General features: G+C 47.8%; 1 protein-coding gene across 2 annotated transcripts in view; it reads right to left on the bottom strand.

Annotated features, from left to right (window-relative positions):
• Positions 1 to 22,945, bottom strand: part of Cfap57 (cilia and flagella associated protein 57) — a 73,678-nt gene that overhangs the window by 4,469 nt on the left and 46,264 nt on the right. For both annotated transcript variants that reach the window (XM_004647594.2, XM_023707886.1), the window contains 10 exons: positions 19,239 to 19,394; positions 17,739 to 17,832; positions 16,990 to 17,180; positions 16,275 to 16,448; positions 14,609 to 14,767; positions 11,698 to 11,841; positions 8,248 to 8,364; positions 6,341 to 6,475; positions 6,095 to 6,238; positions 1,447 to 1,579 (listed from right to left, as the gene is read on the bottom strand). In XM_004647594.2, coding sequence (XP_004647651.1) covers positions 1,447 to 1,579; positions 6,095 to 6,238; positions 6,341 to 6,475; positions 8,248 to 8,364; positions 11,698 to 11,841; positions 14,609 to 14,767; positions 16,275 to 16,448; positions 16,990 to 17,180; positions 17,739 to 17,832; positions 19,239 to 19,394 — 1,447 coding nt within the window. The remainder of the gene's footprint in view (positions 1 to 1,446; positions 1,580 to 6,094; positions 6,239 to 6,340; positions 6,476 to 8,247; positions 8,365 to 11,697; positions 11,842 to 14,608; positions 14,768 to 16,274; positions 16,449 to 16,989; positions 17,181 to 17,738; positions 17,833 to 19,238; positions 19,395 to 22,945) is intronic.

Genomic DNA, 22,945 nt, shown 5'->3' with positions numbered 1-22,945 from the left:
TTTCAGTTGCTTACAGGCATGTATCTATGCATTACCCCCAAGAGAAGGTGGTTTCAGTTCTTGACAGTCAAGAATCTCAGTGTTAGGACATGCCCTGCGCCCTATGTCAGTGCTATAAACCTAATCCTGCCGCCTGGGGTGCTGTTCAGAGGGGCTTTTTCAGTCTCAACTTCAACCCTGGCCAAAACAACGCACGAAAGGACCGCATTCATGCTCATACAGAGTTATGGATCACTCAACATCAGGGGTAGCCGTGTTCTGAGAAGTGTGTCAGTAGTCGATTTCATCATGAAGTGTCATTGCAAACTGAAGTGACTATGATGTCACTAGATGATATAATCTGAAGAACCACTGTTGTATGTGTAGTCTATTGTTGATATAATGTTGCTGTTCAACACATATCTGTACACATACATATATACACATGTGTACTATCATATTTATTATAAATATAACATTATACATATGCTTAATTTTGAAATAGTTTAAGACTTACAAGTTCCTGTGTACCTCCTAGCCACCTTCCCCAAGCAATAAATTTCATGATACATGAGACAACTGACATTTCAAAGACCTGATCCATAGCTGTGGGGTGTTTTAGTTCATCAAGCTTTCTAAGCTTTATTCCTGAATGTAAACTCTGAGAGAACAAAATACTTGAACTGTACTGGCTTAATTTTCATAGAAATGCTTTATGTTCATTTTTATTGATTGTCCATACTTTTTCTAAATGCTTAAAGAATATAGTTAGAAACTGTCCACTGTTATTCAACATTCCTTTCATGAAGGTTCATGTGATAAGTTTTGCCCAGAATTTGGTGTCAAGAAAATGTTATTCTCCAAGAAATAACTTCCTTTCACCATACAATGAGAGCGATGCAAGTTGCCATATTTGTTCATTTTCCTTTTTGCCTTGGCTATCAGAAATTCAGAGGTACTTGAGGACATAGTAACTTAGTTCATTGAACATCTCTCATATAATTCTTTGCCTTTCCTTTTAAATGGTTTATCTTTTTGTCTTTAATTGTACAGCTCCATAATTCCTTATCCACAATTCCAAAGATTTAAAAATAGAACACTTTTAAATGTAGGAAGCTTAGTGTGAATATTCATCTGTCACTACAGAATACTAATGTGTTTGATTTAAAAGCACTGCCCCAGACCCCTCTGGGGATGTTACATAATCTATAACACTTTCTTGCTACGATCAGAAAGAGTCTGAAATCTGAATTGCAGCTAACCCTGAGGATTTCAGCCAGACTGTGGACCTTGAATGCTGGAAGGCCCTTACAGATCTCTTGGGGAGCAGGTATGCGGCATGGAGAGGCTCCCAGAAGGCCATGCCGGGTGTGACCTGATACAGGAAGAAGCCAGAGGGAGACTGCTTATGGCTGTTCCTGGTTATACCACTTAAGCTCAATGCCCATCTCCTGGCAGTGACATTACCTGTCTCTGAAACTTCTTGTGGTTGTATTTTCTTGGACAGTTTCAGAGCTGCTTCAAGGTCATAGACTTGAGAACGAGTGAACTTCAGCTCCCTGCAGAGCTCATTAATTTCCTTGATCAGAGAGACATTTTCCTTCAGAAAAGGAGGAAAGAGAGTGAATATGGATGAATGGGTGGTGGACACAGAGCTTGCGCTCCTGGGCTTGAGGAGTGGGAATGGGCAGGGTTGGGTTTGGATCCAGTTTAACTCTCTGGATCTTCTCTGGGGGCATGATTTTTTTTTTTTTTTTTTTAAAGATGAGGTCTAGCTACATTACCCATGCTGTCCTTGGACTCTTTGTCTTCCTGGCTCAGCCTCTAAAGTAGCTGGATTACAGCTCTGCGCCACAGTGGCCAGCAGGGCATGAGTCTGTCCCTGCTCACTGCTTAGCCTCTCCCGGTGCCAGTGAACCTCGCTTACTTTCAGGTGCACTCAGCGCCCTTGCCATCCAGCCCAGCTCTTTCAAATCAACAAAGATGTTTTCCTGAACACTATTTACATGACTTTAATGTATTTGAACACTGTAACAACCCTAAGACTAGTTTCTATTACAATCACAAGGACCAACTGGGTCTCTGCAACACATCAAACATTTTGCATACATTACCACACTTCTTCCTTCCAACAACCTTATGAGGTTAGTTACTGTCACATTCATTTTGTATGAGTAGGTGCGGCAGGGCATAAATGGGAGAGTGCCCTGCTCCTCCACGACCACTGCCACCCATACCCTACTTTCGCACTGCATTTACATTACCTTGGGCCCAATACCTAACATTAGTGTGACCAAAGACACAACCAAAAGTACAAGCTGGACTCCCTAAAAATAGTTCTCCAAGGTTTCCTGGGTTCTGAGATCACAATGAAGCCAGCTATATACACCTTGGGAGCTCTGAGAATTAAAAATGTGAACACAACAGGCTTGCTGAACCCCTGTTTGTTTTGTTTTTTTTTTAAAAGCTTATTTATTTATTTATTTATTTGAGAGAGAGAGAGAGAGAGAGAGAGAGAGAGAGACCAGCTCAGCCCACCAGGGGGCGGGGCTGGCTGGCATATGGTGCTGGGGGATTGAACCGCGGCCCCTGATGCTTTGCTAAGCTTGTTCTAAGTAGGTGCTTTAGACCACTGAGCCATCTCTCCAGCCCCTGAACCCCTGTTTGTGATTGCTCCCTGCTCAACACAGCCTGCAAAAGCCCTCAACTCTCGCTGGAGGTCAGCAGCAGGAAGCTAAGACCAGAAATGTAAGAGAGACTGGGTGGGGGATGCTGAGATTCATTTATATAGTGATTTCTATGTTGAGCTGAGTGACACTGCCTTAGGCCTCTGGAAATGCCTGCTGTCCCCATCAGTGCACAGAGAAGGGAATGTCGGCAGCGCCCCCTACTGGCTGGCGCTGAGCTGATGCTTTTAAGAACAGGAGGGCCTCGCAGAATGAAAAAACCAGGAGACAGATGCATTCTGTGAACTTGGAAGCTTGGCATCGGCGGTGTCTCCCTGGAGCCCACAGTGTGGGGTGGCCATCTGTCCAACTGCGTGATGAGCTCCATCCTGGAGTCCTCCTCCAGTCTTTTTTCCACCTTTCTTCCATGTCTAACCTGGCATTTCTGTTTGTAATCCCACTCTTGAAATACCTTTGACATCACAGTGTTTCTCTTTCCAAGATGCTCTCCTTTACCCTGCACATGACAGCCTCCTCCTAACTGGATTCCTACCACCTGTTTTTTTCTCCACAGTGTGTCTATTCTACCCACTGAGTTTATGAGACAGGGATAAACATGCCTGTCCATTTAAGAAGCCTTGGGAAGAGTCTGGGTTCTGGGGGAGCTTTTTGCTTCCTGGCATGCTATGAAATGCCCCTTCTGGTATGACCCTAGGATAGCTACCCTTCTATGGGCTCTTTTCTTCTGCCCCAGATTCTCTAGAACAAACTAAGGTCTGTGGCCTCATGCGTCTGTGGCCATCCCCTCCCCAAACCACAAACACCTCGACCCCGCTTTTTCTTGGCTGCTCCCTCCACCTGGAAGGCTCTTTTCCCAGCTGGTCCTTAAGCACCACCCTGAGCGCAGTTTGACTGCCACTTCCTTTCAGAAATCCCCCATGAGTCCTCAAGGCACAGTCACTCCTGACTTTCCTCGGGACCTCAGCCCTGGACACACTGGGTGCAGTGTTGGCTACGTTTGTCCAGTCCAACTTTCTGAAGGAGGAGTGCCCCACAGGGAGGAACGTCTACATTCATTTTGGATCTTCCGTGGCCCACGCAAGGTTTGCTGTGTAAGAAGCACTCGAACAATGTGAACTGAATGAAGGAATGTGTCCTAGATGCTTGTATGCCACAGCAACTCTGGTTTCCGTATCTGCCAGCATGCTGGTGAATGGTGCAGAGAGGCCTGCATCACCTGTCTGGATATACAAATGAGACAGTGGCCTTGTTTTTAGTTTCTAATGAGCAGCTCTCAGGTTGAAGTGCCATGGTACCTGTGGACACAGCTTCAGCCAGCCTCAACTGACTACCCGCAGAGGGGCTCGAAGCAGCGGTTCTGTCTTCTTTTCTGCCCTCAGCCCTCCCCACGTGTGGCTCTCCCGCTGGCTCCTGAGTATGTTTCTTGCTGGGGAGAACAGAAGGGAGATGGCATATTTGAACGCAGACTGCGTACCAGGCCATTACCTGGTGCTTTATCTTGTTTAGTTCTCACAGTAACCACTAGCTTGGCGTTTTCCTCCCCTTGTCACAGGTAAGGAGGTAGCTCTGGGAGAAGCCAAAGAATCAGTCACAGCTCCCTGGTCAAATTATATCAGAAGCAGCATAAGCTGGATGTACCTAGAAGCAGCAGTGCCACTCTCTTTCCATGGCCTGGGCAGAAACGCCATTCCAAGCCTAACTCTGCCAGTGAGGCCCTGCCACCTCGCCTGGTCCTGGGCCAGCCCCTCTCCCTCTCCTTCAATTGTGAATATAAACTTTAGTATCCGGAAGTGTCACTGAAAGTTTCTTCCTTAAAAAATCTTCACATTTTGCAAACTAAATCTTACACGGAGCCCCACTGTGACCAGCAAGAGGCCTCTCAGACTGTAAGCCCTGCCCTGGGCCCTCTTTCTGCTCCCTGTAGTTGTCTGCGCCACTTCTCTGGGTCCACAGGACTGTACCACTCAGGGGTTTAGGTGTCTGAGCGCGCCTTTGGGGGGCTTGCCCTTGTTGCTGGCTCCCTCTGCTGGCCACCAGTGGGGACGGGTCGGGGCAGGAGTCCTGCTTGGGTCTTGGTTCCCCGCCCCTGACCTGGCCCACCAAGCTCTCTAGGACTGGGGGAAGGAAAGGAGGAACACAGGCCAGGTCCAGGTGGATGCTTGCCCCTCTGAGCAGCCTGTGTCTTCACTTTTCCTTTCCCTCCTAGGACTGACACTTGCTTTGATACCTGCTACCTGAGACCTACGTGTTGGTGGCAGGGCAGCAACAACAGCTCAGCCACGTCTCCAGCTGACAGCTGCTCCTCTGTCCCACCCCTCAGCTTGCTGCAATCCAGAGGGACTTCTCTGTGCTCAAGAGACTTGTGGCCATTAGCCATGGCTCTGTGTGGGGCTGCCGGGGGTCCTAGCAAGTGGGTTCACTCTTTCTTCCAGACCTCTGACTGCTCCTGTGGCCAGAACAGGGCGATGGTCTGATGCAGGGGGTTGGGGCTGGTTGTAGGTGGCATGGGAGCAGCCACGGATTCCAGTGTGCTCTGCCCAGCCATGTCAGGAATCCAACCTAGGATCTGGCTGCAGCCGAAGTGCAACCTGCCCTAACATTGTATGTAATTAGGGCATTAAAGAATGTAAATGTAAAAAGATGCCTGCTTTATACATGTGATTTTGATGTTCTCTTCTGATAATCCGCTCGCAGTAATTACCTCAGACGATACTGACACTCAAGCAGAAATCTGGCAGGAGCACCCCAACCAGCAGTCCTGATAAGGTGCTTAAGTGGGGGTGAGGGGAATGGGGCCAGGCTCTCCACATAGCCCTGCATAGGATCCAAAGTGCATGTGGAAAGCTCATTAAATCAGAGCTGGGGGTGGGAGCTGACTCAGGCAGGTAGGTGCGGTTACTTGTGGACCAAGAAATAGGGGTAGGGACCCGAGACACCAGAAAAGTGAGGTAAGGCAGGCACAGACAAGCTTGCCTCGGCAGGGATGAACTGAACAAAAAGGAGTGAAACAAAGTAAGGTGAAACAAGAGTTAGAAATGGAGGAGGGGAGAGGGAGAGAGTGACTTAGGTCAGCTGAGATAACCTGGACGAAGGTCCCAAGCCACAGGGTTGTGAGAAGAGTGGGAGAAAACACAGGCATGACTTAGATAGAGACATAATGCGGCAAGGAACCCAGGTGCCTGAGGTTTGGGGGACACTGGCGGGCATGGAGATGCTCAGAAAGGATCTGTGGTAGGCTCTTGGGCGTGGTTACAGCCAGGATGGGCTCTGGGAGGTCAGAGGAGGCAAAAGAAAGGCTCAGGGAATGCTAGTGGGCCCCCAGATATCTGGGGAACCCCGAGGGTGGGGCCCTCAGAGGGATCCTCTGCCGTTCTCCCATCTCTGACAACTCAGACTCCCAGAAAGAGGGGTGTGGTGTATGTCAGTACCTGCATGATGCGAACATAGTCCGTACGATGCAGCTCACTCTCCTTCACCACCTTCTTCTTGAGAGTGGCCAGGTTCCTCTCCAGATGTTCCCGCTGGCGAGCATACTCCAGCTGCAGATCTGTGTTTAGCCCTGCGATCTCCACCTGAGAGGATGCAGGGGCTTCTCAGTGAGGGAGGGGAGGAGGCCTAGGAGTGCACAAGTGGCCCAGGGCCCTGCTGGGGGCGCTGGTGGGGGGGCTGCTCACCATGTCTGCTCGCTGTACATAATTCTCAAAGAGACCTCGGACCTTGTCCTTCAGCAGGTGCGGCTCCTGGATGTAGGCCACGCAGTTGTGAAGATCTGTCTTAAACCGTTTGACCAGGGCTTCCAAGTCCCGCTCCTGCAATTGGATTTTTAGTTTTGGCACTGCAGGCTGCTCTGCAGGTTGAGATGCAGGGGCTGGACAAGAGGCTTCTGACATAGAAAGGGACAAGAGGAACCTCAACTGGGATTTACAGCTGCCTACACTCGGCCACATGGAGTCCTGTGTGGGCACAGATCTCAGGGGATGGCAGAGACCTCTGCGCACCTGCCGGGCTGGGCAACTAGCCTCAGGCCCTCCAGGGTGGCTCAGGGTGCCTTTCCTTCACAGCACCGGGATGGAACCCAGAGTCTTCACACTGAGCTCTACCTCAAGCTGTTTATTGTGTTCTTACTTTGAGACTAGGTCTCTTAAGTCACTAAATTCTCCAGGCTGGGCTCCAACGTGCAATCTTCCTGCCTTAGCTTCCAGAGTGCTGGGATTATGGGTGCTGCCACCATTCTTGGATCCAAGGTTTCATTTTAAAGAGTGCACACATGTACACACACACACACACACACACACACACACACAGAGCTAGGCATGTGCAACATGTTTATAGTCATAGCACTCAGGAGGCTGAAGCAGGAAGATCACTGAATTAGAGGCCAGCCTGGGGTACAAAAGTGAGTTCAAGGCCAGCATGAACTATGTAGCAAGATACTGTCTCAAAAATAGAAAAATAAAAAAGATAAAAGGAAGCTGGAGCAGCCACACACATTCCTGTAGAGTCAAGATAGATGACACAAATTTACCCACAAGTGTAGGTAGTGTGCTACACGAGGGGCAAGGCTTTTGCTAACACTCCACTACTCTGGCCCAGTGGGTGGAGCTTGCTAGTAACCCTTGCTACAGGTTAAAAAAAAAAATCTTTCTCTGCAAATCCCGGCCAGCTGTTCATATTTACCTCCTGAGCTCACCCAGAACTACTGCTATGAAAGGGTGGGAAGGAAGCCCCCCACAGCCAGGTGGACTGCTTTATCTATACACTGGGATGAGCTCCCTCTCCTCAGTCATGATTTCTCTGAATCCTGTCCTCCCGTACTGTACTCCAGGGCCTCTCTTGTCTCCTCACTCCCATGCCTCATCTCCACATTCCACAATTTGCCACCATGCCTTGCACTATACACACGCTACACAACACTTACCAGCTCCCCAGCTTGTGAGGGGAGGAGCCTAAATCTATTTATACCGGTGCTAAAGCTTATTGTATGGTCTTGTTCAGGAGTAAATGCCTGATGCGGAGGATGGAAAAGTTCAATCTGACCCAGCCAACATTATGGGGTGGCCTGAAACAGGCGAAGAGGACACAGCCGTAGCATGACCCAGGACCAGAAGACCTGGTTTCCTGAACTGATTATAAGCTAGCTAGGATGTTGGTTGGAGTTTAACCTACTAATTTAACTCCCTACTTTTTCTAGCCTTCCTTTGCTTACTTAGATCATGGTATCAAGACCAGTGTGGACGATCTCTGAGGTTCTCCTAGCCTCAGCAATCTACTGACTACAAACGACCTATTTGGGCAGGTTCCCTCCTAGGCCAAAGAAGCCAAAGGATAAGAAAGTTCCTGTGAAACTGGCTTCTCACTCCTGATCACTGTACCCGAGTCACTTTATACTCTTGGCTGGACTCAGTCATGTACCCTTGCAGGGCCAGGAATCAGGCAGGGCTGTGGGAAAGAAAAGCGTGTGAGTTAAAATGGGAAGTGTATCTTAGCAATGGGCTGGCTGTCTCTAAGAAGCCAGCTGTCCGTTGCAGGCAGGTGCCAGATCCCGAGTCCAAGAACTGCCAGACTCTGAAAATCCTCACACCTTCTGTCTCTCTTTGCGCATCTCCTGATCCGTGGCCCGCAGTTTCTGCCACAGCTCGGTGATGTTCAGCTCCAGTTGTGTGTTCTGCTTATGGAAACGCTCCAGCTCAGTTTCCATCTATAGATAGAGACAAGGGAAAAGAGTCAAGGCCAAGTCAGAAAAAGAATGCAAAACACATTTAAGAGCTGGAAACCCTTGGTGGGAATGGTCCCCAACACCAGGGCATTCTTTTCTAGTCTCCACCCATCTCCACCTGATAAAACCTTTCTTACTACTTCCTGCCAGCCTGAAAGCCCCCACCTCTTTGACTGATGTCAAGGTAGGGCCACATGTTTCTATGGTCAAGCCGGGCATTTCCATCTTTGTCGGCTTCCCTTCCCTAGCCCGTGCTGATTCTTTCCTAGTCTTGTATTCCTTCTAACTTGGTAACTCTGAAATATTGAAATGTCAATCAACATGAAGCAAGTTCTCTGGAGAAGCGCATGTCCTGCTCTGTGAGGTTGTCTGAACGAAACTTGCGCCTTGGGAGGCATAGTTATTCTAAAGCATAATTTGGGGCAGATTCTAAAGCAGAGTTTTAAGACCCTAGCATGGCATGGAGCCATCTCCAGTCTAAGGCATAAAACAGGAAGGAGGACGCTAAGAATGAATCTCACTTCATCATTCTCTTGAATCAAGAAATACCGCCAATGAGCTTCTGAAATATTTCCAATTCATCCCTGCATTTCTGCTAACTAAAGACATGTGACTATTAACTGGAACTTCGCATCAGGCTATAAGCATTCAGGGGACCTCATTCCTGCCCAAAGCAAAGGGAAATGTTTCATTTGTACACAAGTGCAGATGGACACTAGTACTCCTGTTAGGAGGAAGCTGGAGTTGGAACAGCTCTTTTGGGGCCGGGTGGAGTAGCCTCCATGCCCTTTGGTCCGATTTCGACTGCCCTACTGAGCCACATCCATGTTCTGAACATGAGAAAGCAGCTTTTAGAAGACTGCTTTCTTCATTATTAGAAGCATTTTATTAGGCACTGTAGCTCTTTGACCTACTGGCATAAATGTAACTCAATAAATATTTGATGAATGAATGAATAAATGAGTGAATGAATGGCAAGTATGGTGGGCAGAGGGATCAATAGCTTGGCATATGGAGGGGCTGGAACCATCTGCCTCTGGAATGGTGATAAGACAAACAGGCAGTGCTCGCGGGGTTATGTAGGGCCACCCTGCAGAGACAATACAGCGAGGGTGAGCACTGTACAGCTAACGAATGTGTCATTAGAAAGGGCTGTCCAGCTGCCACAGGCTTGGAGACACGCAATGGATTAAGCAGTAGTTTCTCTCTTCAAGAAGCTGCAAGTCTAAAGGGATATAAGAAGTGAGTCAGACATTAAGGTAGAAGGGGATAAACACTGTATATTCAAGGTGGAAAGTATCTCGTGCATGCGCAGGGCAGTGAGCAGCTGGCCCCCACAGAGGGACGCATCTGTGGTGTTTTGTAGGAAAAGCAACAATTGCAGGCATGCAGAGGAAGAGAGCAGGCAGCACAGAGCCCCACGCAGAGGAGCAGAGGTGTGGCAGCCTGGTGCATCTCTGCGGAGGGGACACTGGCACAGGAGGCTGCAGGAGGGACGATGCAAGGTCAGAGGGGAGAAGGGCTGAGGTCACCTGGGCTGGTAACACAGGGCAGGGACTCAGTGGTGGGAAGTGTGGCCTTCATCTTGAATGTTCAGGGAACCACTGAAGTGTGTGTGTGTGTGTGTGTGTGTGTGTGTGTGTGTGTTTTAAAAATCAGAATTGGCAGGAGTGGAGAGGGCCAGACAGAGAGGTTTTACTGGAAAGAACTAGACTGGAGCCAGGCAGGCCAGCTGGGCCCCAGAGAGATGATGATGCTCTGGATCAGGGATCTGGCATGTGGAAGAGAGAAAGGGACCTCTCCTTTCTCCTTTGCAGGGCTGAAGGTCACGTCACGCTTACAGCTGTGCTTCTTTCTCTATGTTTACTTCTACTCACTCACTCCCTCCAAAGGCTCAAATTATGCTGAGAATAAAAATAATTTGTTTTATGCAAAAGTTATGAAATATGTGAAATTTGAGTATTTGCACCACCAGAAGACTAGATTAGTAGGTGGCAGGCGCCTCCCTTCCAGCACGGACTTTTCCCTGTGTTATTCATCATACTCGGTGATGCTCAGCAGCACGGGGCGTTCTGCCCCCTATCCCCAGGGGATATTCGGTAATGCCTGCCTAGGCAAGGGTGCCAGTGGCAGTTAGGGTTGCTGCTAAATAGCCTGCAGTACACAAGTCAGCTCCTCCACAGCAGAGAATTTTCTATCCCCTAATTATTATTTTTATTTTTATTTTTTGTTTTGAGACAGGGTCTCACTATGTAAGTCAGGTAGACCTTGAACTCACTCTGTAGTCCAGGCTGACCCCAAGCTCACAGTAGTCCTCCTGCCTCAGCCTCCCAAGTGCTAGGATTACATGTGTGTGCCATTACATTCGCCTCCCAACTGCTGTTAGTGTTGATGCTGAGAAGCTCTGTACTAGATGAGCAAATGAGTAAAAACTAAATCAATGGGGCTCTGGAAACCCCTCTCCGAAAGACAGGGAGCTTAGAGTTGGCAGAGAAGCTTGAAGGAAGGTACCTGAATCAAACAAGGGTACTCATTTATAGAGATCTTAGCTCTACCCACAAGCTAGGAGTTTGAGGCTTCCTTCCTGCAGAAAGTAGAGCTGCAAGGCAGGGTGAGCCCTCGGAGCAAAGCCCCCAGGCCAGAGGCTCCTGGAAGGGCCCAGGCCCTGAGAGGGGAGGCTGGCAGGTGAACACCAGTGATAAGGAAATGCAGTGTGCAGGGAGACAGGGGACAAGAGGGAACACTTAGAGCTCGCTGGAATCTTAGAAACATCTCGCTTCTAATCTCTCTCCCTCTACCTTCAGTCTGTTCCCAGAGCACATTCTAAATCGTGCCACTCTCCAGCTCAAGAGCCTTAGGTGACTTCTCATTCCTTTTCAGATGAAGTCCAAACATCATGGGTGACCCAAGGGCCTACAACAACTTGCAGTTTGAGAAGCATGTGGAAACCTAGTGGTGTTTGATGGTGAGCAAGCCTGTTGGCTGAGTACACACTGTCCTCTAGTGGCAGAGTGCCTAATAGCTGTGTCTTCCTGTCACTATCTGGGCCCACACATGGAACTATGGGAGGGAGGAAGCCCACCTCAAGGACCAACAGCAAGCTCTATGGGGGCACTATGAAGCACTATGCTTTTGGACAGCTGGACCCTCAGTTGGGCCAGGGTCTTCCAGGGTATCCTGTGTGGAGTGGCAGCTGCACATTTGCTGGAAACAGAGGAGCTATGGAAGAGTTTTCTTCATTCCCTTCAGGCCAGGCAGGGACAGTGGAGGAAGAGAAAGGGTCTGAGAAGCCAGGGTGTCGCAGATGGCTCTCACCTCCTGAATCTGTTCCTTCATCACCTTGATCTCATTCTCTCGAGGTTCTATTTGCTTCTTCAGCTCCTTTATTTTGTAGTCGAGCACAAACTTGAATTTCTCTAGCTCTTGATTCTTCTTTTTCAGATCATAAATTCGCTTCTCCTGGGGGTGAGATGAAAGAGAAGTGTGAGGTGTCACAAGGCCCTGGCACATGGAATCCATTTAGGACAAACGCCAAATCCTGTGGCTCTCCTGTGTGAGGAGGCCACAGACGCCTCACTGGCGGTATGAGGGCTGGCGCTCCCGCTGGGCTGCAGTACTCACTCCTTCACTCCTGCGCCAGGAAGTCCACTTGCTCATTCCCACGCAGGCTGTAGATGACAGCGGCTCCCATCCTGCCCTGCTGCTCTTTTACAAAGTGGCCCTGACACTTCTCTTAGGAGATGGAATCTAATTCCCTTCCCTTGCTTCTGGCTGGACTTGTGACTTGTTTATAACCCAAAGACCCTAACTGAAGGGTTGTTAGGTCAGAAAGCCAAGCAGCTTCCACTTGGCTCCCTTAGGATAGCTGGTGTGGGGGAAGCCACCTGCTATGTAAGAGGTTTGGCATACCCAGGGAGGCTGGGTGGAAGACCCAGCATCCCTGTCTCCCTGCCAAGGTGCTGGGCATATGAGCAAAAAAGCCGCTGTGGATGCTGAGCCTCCAGGTTTCAGCTATTTGAGTCCCCCTTGGTCTTCCCAGCGGAGGCCTCAGACATTGGGGGCAGGACAAGCCTGCAGCCAGATGCTCAGAGCTGGAGATTTTGGAAAGTGACTGGATGACAAGGCTCTGTACTCAGCAGTGGATTAATGCACTGATGCCTTTACCGCTGAGTGTGTGGTGAGGAGGGGCCCAGCTGGAGGGGTGGATGGCTGGCAGCACGCCTGTGGAGACTGCATAGCTCACTCCGTGCGCTTTCCTCTCTGCTGTCTATTGCGTAGATCTCTTCTACCAGGCCCTCTGCCATTCCTGCCTTGGAGCCAGGTGACTAAGGGTTGGACCCTCTGAAGCTGTGAGACAAAATAAATCTTTTTTCCTTTAAATTGTGTATTTTAGCTACTTTGTCCCAAAAATTAGATAGTGATTCATACAGATAATAGTTGCTTTTCATTACTGTTTTCAGGTAATTCAGTGCATAGTAACACTAGTTATAACATGGGTATATCCATCCATCAAACATTTACTAAATGAAGATCCTTTGCCAAGTACTGACATTAGAAGATGACATAGTCCCTGACCTCAAGGATAAAACACTAGCAGTGAAGGTAGATGTGTAAACAAATATAGCCTGAAAATGTGACAAACGTTGCATAGGAGGGAGGCACGGAAGGCAGGGCGTGCATGGCGGGCGCTGAGTGACCTGTGCGACTAGTGCATGGTGACTCCCAGGAAGTGATAAGCGAGGCTGGGAGGTGGGGGCAGGAGGCCAGCGTCTGCACAGCGGGATAAAGGTTCTAAAATTTACCCCACAGGCCAGGGTTGGCAAACTCAGCCTGGGTGCCAAATTTGCCAGTTCTGTACAATTTTATGGAAACACAGGCATGTTTGTTCATTTATATTTGTTTGTGGGTGGTTTCACATATGGTGCCCACAGTTGATTAGTTGAGACAGAGAAAATATGGCCTGCAAATCCTACAATATTTACCATCCAGTCATTTATTTAAAAAAAAAAAAAGAAAGCTTGCTGGCTCCTACTGTAGGCCATGAAGAGCTGCTAAAGGATATAGGGGAGTACGCTTGAGTTCTGGTGGCCCTGGTGGTAGGGGTCAGTGTATGTAGTGGGAAGGCCCGGCTAGGAGACTGCTGAAAGTTTTCTAGGTCAGGAGGCCTTGGTCTTTTCTTGTCAATAGTCTCCTTGAAAATCTGAAGACAGCTTTGTGCTTCCCCCAAAACTCCTAGATTCCTATGCAAAATTCATATGCAGAAGTGGAATTCAGGCACCATTCCAGGTAATCCTAAAAAGATCTCTTGAGGTAGTTATCATCCCCATTTTACAGGAGAGAAAAATGAAGGCCTAGAGAAGCTGCCAACATACAATGCCCAGGAAATGGAAGGACCTGCGCTGGAAGCTGCTTATCTAATGGTAAGCCTCACACTCAACCACAGGGGAATTCTGTCTGGCTAAAGCAATAGACATAAAGTGGATGGAGAAGGGGTAATGGGCTCTTTTTTTAAAATAAATTTTATTTATGGGGGAGCGGGGCTGGCTAGCATGTGATGCTGGGGGATTGAACCGCGGTCCCTGTGCTCTGCTAAGCTTGTTCTGAGTAGGTGCTTTAGACCACTGAGCCATCTCACCAGCACCGGTAATGGGCTCTTGACTTGCTCAGGCAATAGTTCTAAATTCTGGATACTAGGTGGTTTGCCTCCTGGAATGTGTGTCTGTCTGTCTTTTTGAGTGTTCCGTGAGAAAGGGAGCCTATGAGGTGGTACCAGCTTCCTGGGGGTATCCACTAGTTATAGGGCCAAGCTCAGGGGATTCCGTGCCTAATCAGGGGACCATGTGGACAGTGTGACACATGAACTACCCTCAGCCTGCAGAGCTGTGTTACCCTAGGATGCCGGAAGAAGTGCAGAGTAGGGGCCTTGGAACTCATTGACTCAGGTTCTTAACCCAGGCCTGGCTCCTATACTGTGTGGCCCTAGACAGGATACTTAACATCTTATGACTCAGTTTCCTGAGCCATTAAAACTGCACTGTGCACACCCCTGGCTGGTGGCAGAACTCAGTGTGCTGTGTCAACAGTAATGAGCCCAGTGCCAACCACACAGCAGCCACTTCACCAAGACGTATTCAGGCAGCCAGGGGCCCTTGCCTCTCAGGTCTTGTCCCCTTGGCCCATGTCCATCTGGGCTGTAGCTGGGGGTGGACAGAAGACGAAGCATTACCTTATCTTGAATTGTCTCATCTCTCTCCTGGATCTCCCGCTTGAGGCCTTGTATGTCCTTTTCCAGGGACTTAATGACAGCCTGCAGCTTGACTTGCTCTCCTTTCAGAGTTTCAATGTCATTGGTTCGCTCTTCAATCTCTTTCTGCAGGCTGCTGAACTACAGACACAGATGCCAACAACAAAGACCCCTGCAGGCTTTGAGCTCATCTCTGTTCCTCCAGCTCCTATCACTGACCATCAGAACTGAATCACCTCTCCTGTCAGCTGTAAACACCAAACACTCAACATTTTGGCACTTCTGGATGTGAAGTTCTGGAGCATTTGGGACAGTTCAGCAACTTTCCAGGTCAAAAGGCTGGTGGAGTATTGTGTCTGGTAATAACCAGGCCCATGTGCCTATGTGAGGAGGGCCTGTCTTGTCTGCACCAGAGGCTCCTGAGACCAGCTTCCTGAATGGACTCAGGGTCTTCTATGACCACACTGACCTTGAAAGGTTGTAAGCAATGGCCTACCAAGGTCAAAGAGGTTGACCCTACCTGAAGAGGCATATTGGTTTGCCATGCCCATGAAGGGAATTCTTGATTCACTAGTAGTATGATCTCTTAATAGGAAGGAGCATGAGCTTACTTTGAGCTTGGATTGATTCTCTAAGACTAAATGTTTTGGGAAAATTGGCAATTCTACAAGGATCTGAGAATTAGGTCTTCCCTCATTGAACTATAAGTGGACTAAAAAGTTTACACCTGTAAACAAATCCTACACATCCACTCACATCTCCACCTATGTAGTCGGAGCAGGAGCCACCAGTGCTGCGCACACCTCCAGGCTAAGATGTTATCTGTCTCATCCTCAGACTTTATTTGCATTTCTGTCAGACCCTACTTGCCCAGAAGTGAGAGGCCAGGGAGTCAGTGTGCAGGGAGGCTCAGCACCCCTGTGAGAAGGGAAGAGTAGGGCGAGCCAGACAGTGTCTCTTTTGTAGGATGTGGTGGGGGGAGGCTGAGGTGGGTCAGTCGGTATCTGTCGGTGCTGCTCTCCTAACCTGCACACTGGAGGTGGGGCATTTGGTGGGACCTCTGCTTGGCCACCTGTCGAAGCATGTGAGTGTGGCTGTGCAGAGGCTGAGACAGATGCCTTGGAGACAAGACTTAACTCCATCACCAGGAACTCAGAGGGGCTGCTCCTTGGGCAGAAGAGATCCTCGGGGAAACAGTAACCAGCTGAGCCCTTTGTGGTTGTTTATTTGTAATTCAAAGACAGAAGGACAAAAGCATAGAAGAAAAGCATTTCATAACATGTACAGAAATTTTGGTCAGGGGCTGGGGCTGGAATGGAATGGTTTGTCACGTGACACATGTCAACCTAGTTTAAGCCCTCTTAGCGGGGCAGAGGGGACATGACAGCAAAGCAATCAGCTCGATGATGACTTGCTCTTGCTTCTGCTGACTGTGGCCCTGCAGATTCTGCTCTAAACTCTAAGCACCAATTCCAGGAGCGCAGAACTGCTGTTCCCCAAGGTCCCTCCCTTTCCGCACTCAGGTTCAACCACTCGTTTGGCCACATCTCCCCACAGCCACCCAGGGCTAGCTGTGCATGTGGCCCCTGCTTTCTCTGTGACAGTGCCCCTCCTCATCCCCAGGTCTCTCAGGGAACAGCCCTAGTACCTTTTTCCTCATAATGCCTGTCTCCCCCTTGAGCCGTAGGTTGGATTCCTTTTCATCTCGAAGCTTCTTCTCATACTTGGTTTTGATGTCTTGGATTTCTCGGTCTTCATCTTCTTCAATCTGCTTCTTGGTCTCTTCAAACTCACGCAGCTGTTGCCTGACGTCTTCCTGTGCCTGGCTCACAGGGAGGGAGAGAGTGTGGTCATGGGAGCATGGACGCACAATGCCCTTGTACTAGGGAGCCTGGGTGGGACCCGCAGAAGGGCCTGTCCTGGGAAGGGGAGGTGAATGTTATTAGAGAAATGGAGCAGAAGGCTGGAGGTCTTTGACCTGCTCTTTCTCTTCTTGTATCTCTTCCCTCCTGACCAGCTGAAGCCTAAGGCTCCACCACTTCAAGGACCCTCTTAACATTCCTACACCCTGTTTTGTTTCTGTTCTTGACAGTGACATTGAGGCTTCCGATTCTCATGGAACTTGTGATTTATTTTTGACATTAATTTGCAAAATTACTTGCCCAATGAATGGCAGTTCCTTGAGGACTTATCCTACTTCTAAGGCCCACTGTTGAATTCTTAGTGAACAGCACAAGCTGGCACACAGCTATCAATGAACCATGGAACAAATGATGGTGTCTGTCCTGCCCTCCTGCACTTCAGCTAATCCATCCTACCCTTTCTCCACGAATGGGAGGCACAGCCTGGCTTGCCCAGAATACCTCTTCCAGAAGGCTCGTTTTCTCCTGCAGCTTGGCTTCATAGAACTCAGTCAGCTCCTCCAGGGCCTGGCTCTTGGTCTCATCGTTGTCCCGAAGCTGTTTCTCATATTCCTCTTGCATCCTCTGGGACTTGAGCTGAAGCTCCTGGTACTTCTCGTATTCTAGCAGCAATTTTTGGTTGTTGCAACACTCTGGAGAGAGAAGATGATTAAGGGTGATGATTAAGGTGAGTGAGCAGCACCAGCCTCAGGACACCAGGAGCCCTGGGCGCTTTCTTGGCCATTCTACCCCAGCCAGAGCAGCTGCCTCTAGCGCCTAGGGCTTGAGGACCTGCACAGCTTCCTGCCTGACCCTACTCCACGTCCTGTCAGGCAGCCAAACTCCCTATCTTCCCTTCTGCAGAGGGGCATTTGTGGGGCCGGAGCCAAGAAGAAATGTCCTGAATATGTGAAACAGACATGAGTACCTCTGCTTTACAGAAGGGCAAACTGAGGCTTACTAAGGTGACCCCATCCATCTAGCAAATGAGTGGTCAGTCAGGACTCAAGGCAGTTCTTTCTGCTGGCATGCAGCAGCTTTAGGAAGCGAGTGAATATACAGGGCTAAAAACACAGCCAGTTCTGGACACACAGACAATCACAGACTCCAGGACTCCTGCTGTGTGTGAGGGACTCACAGATGTTCACCCCAACTTGCCTCTTTCTCTCACCAGTCACGCTCAGCCCACATAGCTTCTTTTGTGGACTTACCCAGGTCTTGCAGTTCCTGGCTTTGTTTATTTATGAGCTCTTCTACGCGTTCACGGTGATATACATCCTGCTTCTCTTTATCTGTTTTTAAAACCTACAACACAGTCACAATTCCTCAGTTCCATACATCCATTGGAGGCACTACAAGGACAAGAACTAATTGTACAAGTAACACCTTCTTTTGCTCACAAACATTTCTTAAGCCTTTATTTTGCATTAAACATTGTTTTCTAGAGCAACAAACACTCTATTACTTTTTTTTTTTTTTTGCACTATATTCTACTCTGAAAGGTCTATGCTTCCCTTATTTATATCCTTGCAACATGATGAAAACCCAGACTGAATGGGTGTGTCAGTGATGTGTTTTGGATGTGTATCGAGTGGATTTTAAGATACAGTAGGAATGCACCAGGATCTTCTGCTGCCTGCACACTGCTGCCAGTTACCCCTCAGACACATTAACATGTGTGCTGCTTCTTTTTAAACATTTATTTATTCATTTGGTGCAGGGTCTTGCTACACAGCTCAGACTCATAGTGGTCCTCCCGCCTCAGCCTCCCCAGCATTGGGATTACAGGTGTGTGCCACCACGCCTAATTTCAGTGGCTGGCTCAGCATTCTGGGGGCTGGCACAGCATGCTGTACCAGGGATTGAACCCGGGTCTTTGTACTTGCCAGGCAGGTGCTCAGACTGCTGAGCTATCTTCCCAGTTCAACATGTGGGCTTCTCAGAGTCTTCTCTAACTGGCAGGACAACTCCTTGAAGGCTGAGGAGGTGCTGTCACAGACTTAACTTTGGCTTGGCTTATGCAGGGCACCAAATAAATGTTCATTGACTAAACTAATGAAATTATAAATAAGTAGATCAATAAATTTAATAGCCAGTTTTTCTCAAGTACTCTGACCTATTGAGATACCGTAAAAAACAAACAACTCTTGAATAAAATCATAGAGGTTTTTGATGAGGGGCCAGGTGGGTTTGTGCAGCCAAGACTCTGGAAGAGTCCTAGACCAACTCTAACCTAGAGAGACTGCTGAGGATAATTTTATTTAACTGCCTGACAATCTAGGAATCAATATTCTGCTAGTACTTCCCTTTCTATATTTTTTGTGCTATCTTTTCATTTTGTTTTTAAAAGAGTTTGTCCACATGACAAAAGTAATAAATTCTCATTGTAGGAAATTTGGAAAGTATAGACAATTATAAAGAATAAATTAAAATTATCCACAATCCCAATTTCCAGAGATACTTATGTTGTTAGCTGATTTCTGTATTTATTTTACCAAGTGAATACCATTCACTGCAGAGAATTTTGTATTTTACTTTTTTTACTTGTCACCCTATTTAAGCATTTCTGACATGATCAGCTTTGCTTTATAACTGAACATTATTTATACCTTTTAGTTTGGGCTTAGCTTGGGCAATATGGCTGGCCCTGTCCCGAGCAGAGTGAAAATTTCCTATTACTTGTGGCTATTGGTTCAGCCTCTCAAACAGACCTGGTTTTTTGTTTTCAAGGACTCCATTTCCTGGATAAACTTGTCTGTTAGCTCCTTAATTTTCTCAGAATAGTTCATGTCTTTGAGTCGAAGTTGATACTCATTCTCCATTTTTAGTTCTTCCACTCGGGTCTTCAGCTCCAGCATAATCTGAGCCTTTGGGAGAGGGACACAGAATCAAGGGGATTCACAACAGGATGAATCAGAATGTTGAACCCTACAGCCTTGACCTGAGCCCTGCTGCTTTTCCCACCTCAGACATGACGTGTCTCAACTAGAACTTTTCACCCCTTCTCCCCCAGAGGGCACACAGGCTAAAAGTGAGGAGACACAGGAGCTTCTTCTACCCTTACAGCATGCACTCAGTGAGTGCTGCTGCATGCTGGTGGTCTCACTTCAAGCCAGTTTAAGTGTCATCTGCTCAGTGAGGCTCACTTGAACCCCACTGTTTAATCCTGCTACCCCTTCTCATTCTCAGAACTGCCTCTCCTGCTCCTTCCCACTGCTTTTTATCATTCCTTAGATTTTGGCATTTTCTAATATACAACTTACTTATCATTTTGTTAATTCTTTTATCTTTTCTATTAGAATTTAAGCTCCATGAGCACTGAGATCTTTGTTGGTTGTGTTTACTGATGTGCCCCAAGTATCCAAATTTATGTCCAACATATAGTGGGCACTCAGAGGATATTACTCAATTATGATTGTCTCTCCCATGGAATTTACAGTTCACTAATCAGTCAACTAAACATATCATCACAAACTGTGATAAGCCCCCAAAGTGGATGGCTCTCAGTACTGTCAACCCCTCCTCATGTGATTTGTGCCTATGTCAGCCATATCCCTGTTACTTTACTGTACATCCTAACTCTCTCTGCTTCTGGCACTTGTGTCCTGTATCTTCTTCCCCCATTGTACTCACTGGTACCAAAATATTTTTTTTTTAACAAAGATATTACCATTCTCTATACCTATTTCTCATTTCCTAAGAGTTCATGTTGATGACAGAGTGGGTGAGGGAGAGGACACTGGTACTCCCTTTCTGAGCACACTAATCACACCCTATACTTCGCTCTCTCATCTTTGCCGGTCTGTCTCCCCTATGCTGGTGAGCAATTTGAGGACAGGAGCTGGATGTGTCACTGCATCCTGTCCAGCACGGCAGTGTGGACGTGGCATGAGAAAAGCACTGAGATGAGGGATGAACATAAACTGCACATGCAAAATTGGCAAGCAAAGAGAGATGTGGTCTGGTCAAGGCACTCATGTGATCTGGTGCCAGGAGGAGGCAGAGGGAGAGAGGCCTGAGACTTGGGCCAGACCCTCTAGGCCCCTGTAGGTCACATAGGAAGTTTGGATTTTACAGCAGACAGTTTCCAAACGCCCTTATCTAACCTGATTGGGCTGGCTTGGGTGTTTAAGAGCCTCTTTAATGGCACAGTACAGTAGGGACTGTGTTACAGATGGCCTGAAGGCAAGGTAATGAGTTGGGGACAACCATACAGGCCAGGGAAGAGGTGGTAAGGCCTTGAGCTGTTGTGGAGGAGGAAAGCAGAGAATGGAAAGAATGGAGATGGTGAATGGATGTGCGTGAAGGTGAGAGGACTGTGGTTGATGATTTTTCCTCAGAGACATTAGCAGAGGTACTGGTCTTGGGCTATCTCGCTTCATGGCTTTCTTCCCAGAGTGTAGAACAGGACTGGGTACATTTGCACTGATAAATGTTCATCAGAAGAATAAGTGATCCCAGGGTCTGCCTTGTAGTACAGTGCATAATAGGTGGGAATGATCCAGTTTTGACATGTGATGCTTGTAGTACTTGCTCATTGATCATTCTCATTCCCTCTCCATACTGTTGCAGAATGATCTCTCCAAGATGCAAATATTGTCAAGATGCTCCCTAACTTAAACCTCTTAGTGGGCACTTGTGAATAACTTCTGAAGTCTAAATAAAATCCCCTCATGATATCCCTCTGTGATTCTCTCTTCAACAAATTCTCTCTGGCACACCTGTTATTCTGGAGCCATATCTACTGGAAGCATCTTCCCCAGAGCACTCCTCTATTATCCCTCAGCAAACACTCATTCCTCATTGTGGAAAGCCCTTTTCTATTTATTCTGGAAGATTCTGTTCTGCATCACCTGGCATAGGTCAGGGTCCTTTCTGTGTTTTCAGTGTTATTCTTTTCTAACACTTACTGTACTTCTCCACTATAATTTATCAGGCCCCTCTCCCACGTATAAGCTGAAGGACTTCTGTGTCCCTTATTTCTGTAATTTCAGACCTCATGTAGTCTCAGGTACCTAGCAGACCCTCTGTGAATGCTAGATGAATGGATGAATACATGAGTGATGGCTGAATGGGTAAATCCTCAACTCATAGGTAGTTACTTAGGTCACAGAGTCTAAAGAAAAAAAGAGAGCTGAGAAATCTAGGGAATGCGACTTCTAAGAGACAGGTGGAAAAGGGCAGGGAGGGAGCTGTGGATGAGGAATTAGGGAAACTGATAGGGAATAACCAGAATGTAGGCACTTGAAAGCTGAGAAAGGAGGGGTGTCAGAAAGTAAGCAGTGTAAACAGTCAGAATTTCCTGCTTGGTAGCAGCATTGCCAGAAGCTCAGACCATAGCTGTAGGCCTTGGGTTCAGCCTGGCGTCTCCTACTTGGCCTCTTCTACCCTATGTGAATGAAGAAGGAAACAGAGGAGACAGTATTTGTCTGCCTCAAAGAGGCCAGGCTCCCTCTGGCTCCTTTCTTGCTGTCCTCTTTCCTTGCCTTTCAGGGGGCTCCAGGAAAAGCTGGAGGCCATCCACCCTGCTTTGTGGCTGCTTTTGCATCATGGTTCTGTTTTACTTGTCTCTGTCTTCCACTTGACTATGAGCTTTGATCATAGGGCCTGTGTCTGTCCTTATACACCTGCATCCCCATTGCCTAGCTAAAGATTAGATGCCAATAAACCCAGTTAGATTCTTATTTAGTTAGTTATAAGCAGAATATACTTACTGGGGGAAAGAAAGCTCCTGTCTGAGAGAGAGACAGGAGGAAGGTCCTGAGTGGGTGGTCCCCAGGAAGCTGTCTGTTCTAGGGACTTTATGGAGTAAAACCATGTGGTGAGGTGGGTCTAAGGTGGTGGAGAACTTGGGAACTTGCTTAGGTGGGCATGAGGTGGGAAAAAATTATGGTCAACCATAACTATAGTTGGCTACAGTTCACAGGTGCAATGAGATTACAAGCACTATTGCTCAGGTAAAATTGATTAAATCCAGGACCAAATGGGGAAGCGAGTCACATAGCAAGCTGGCATGAATATGGAACAGTGTCTCTTCCTGTTGGGGGTTGGCTTAGTGACACATCTGGGCTCTTTCAAGGTGATTGATACCTATTTAGAATATCAATCGCTGATGCCTATCCCTAGGGAAGTATGTAGCTATATTTGTTTCCTCTTTTGTCTTGAGGTCTGGCCCAGAGAAGAAGAATGTCTGTCAGAGTGTCTGTCCATAGTTGCAAAGTCACCTTGTCTTCCATCTCATCCCTGAAGGCCTGGTTCTGTCTAACTGCCTATAATATTTCTATCTTAATTTAGCTATCTACAACATCACCCCCTCTGAAGAAGTAACCCAAACTGCTCTGCGGGAATCATGGGTGATGACTGCTCTGGCTTCTTCAAGCTGAAAGAAACCCAGTAAGATTCTTTTTTTTTTTTTTAA

Source organism: Octodon degus, unplaced genomic scaffold, assembly GCF_000260255.1.
Source record: "Octodon degus isolate 3935 unplaced genomic scaffold, OctDeg1.0 scaffold00315, whole genome shotgun sequence".
Lineage (NCBI taxonomy): Eukaryota > Metazoa > Chordata > Mammalia > Rodentia > Octodontidae > Octodon > Octodon degus.
This window is presented reverse-complemented; position numbering and strand designations above follow the sequence as displayed.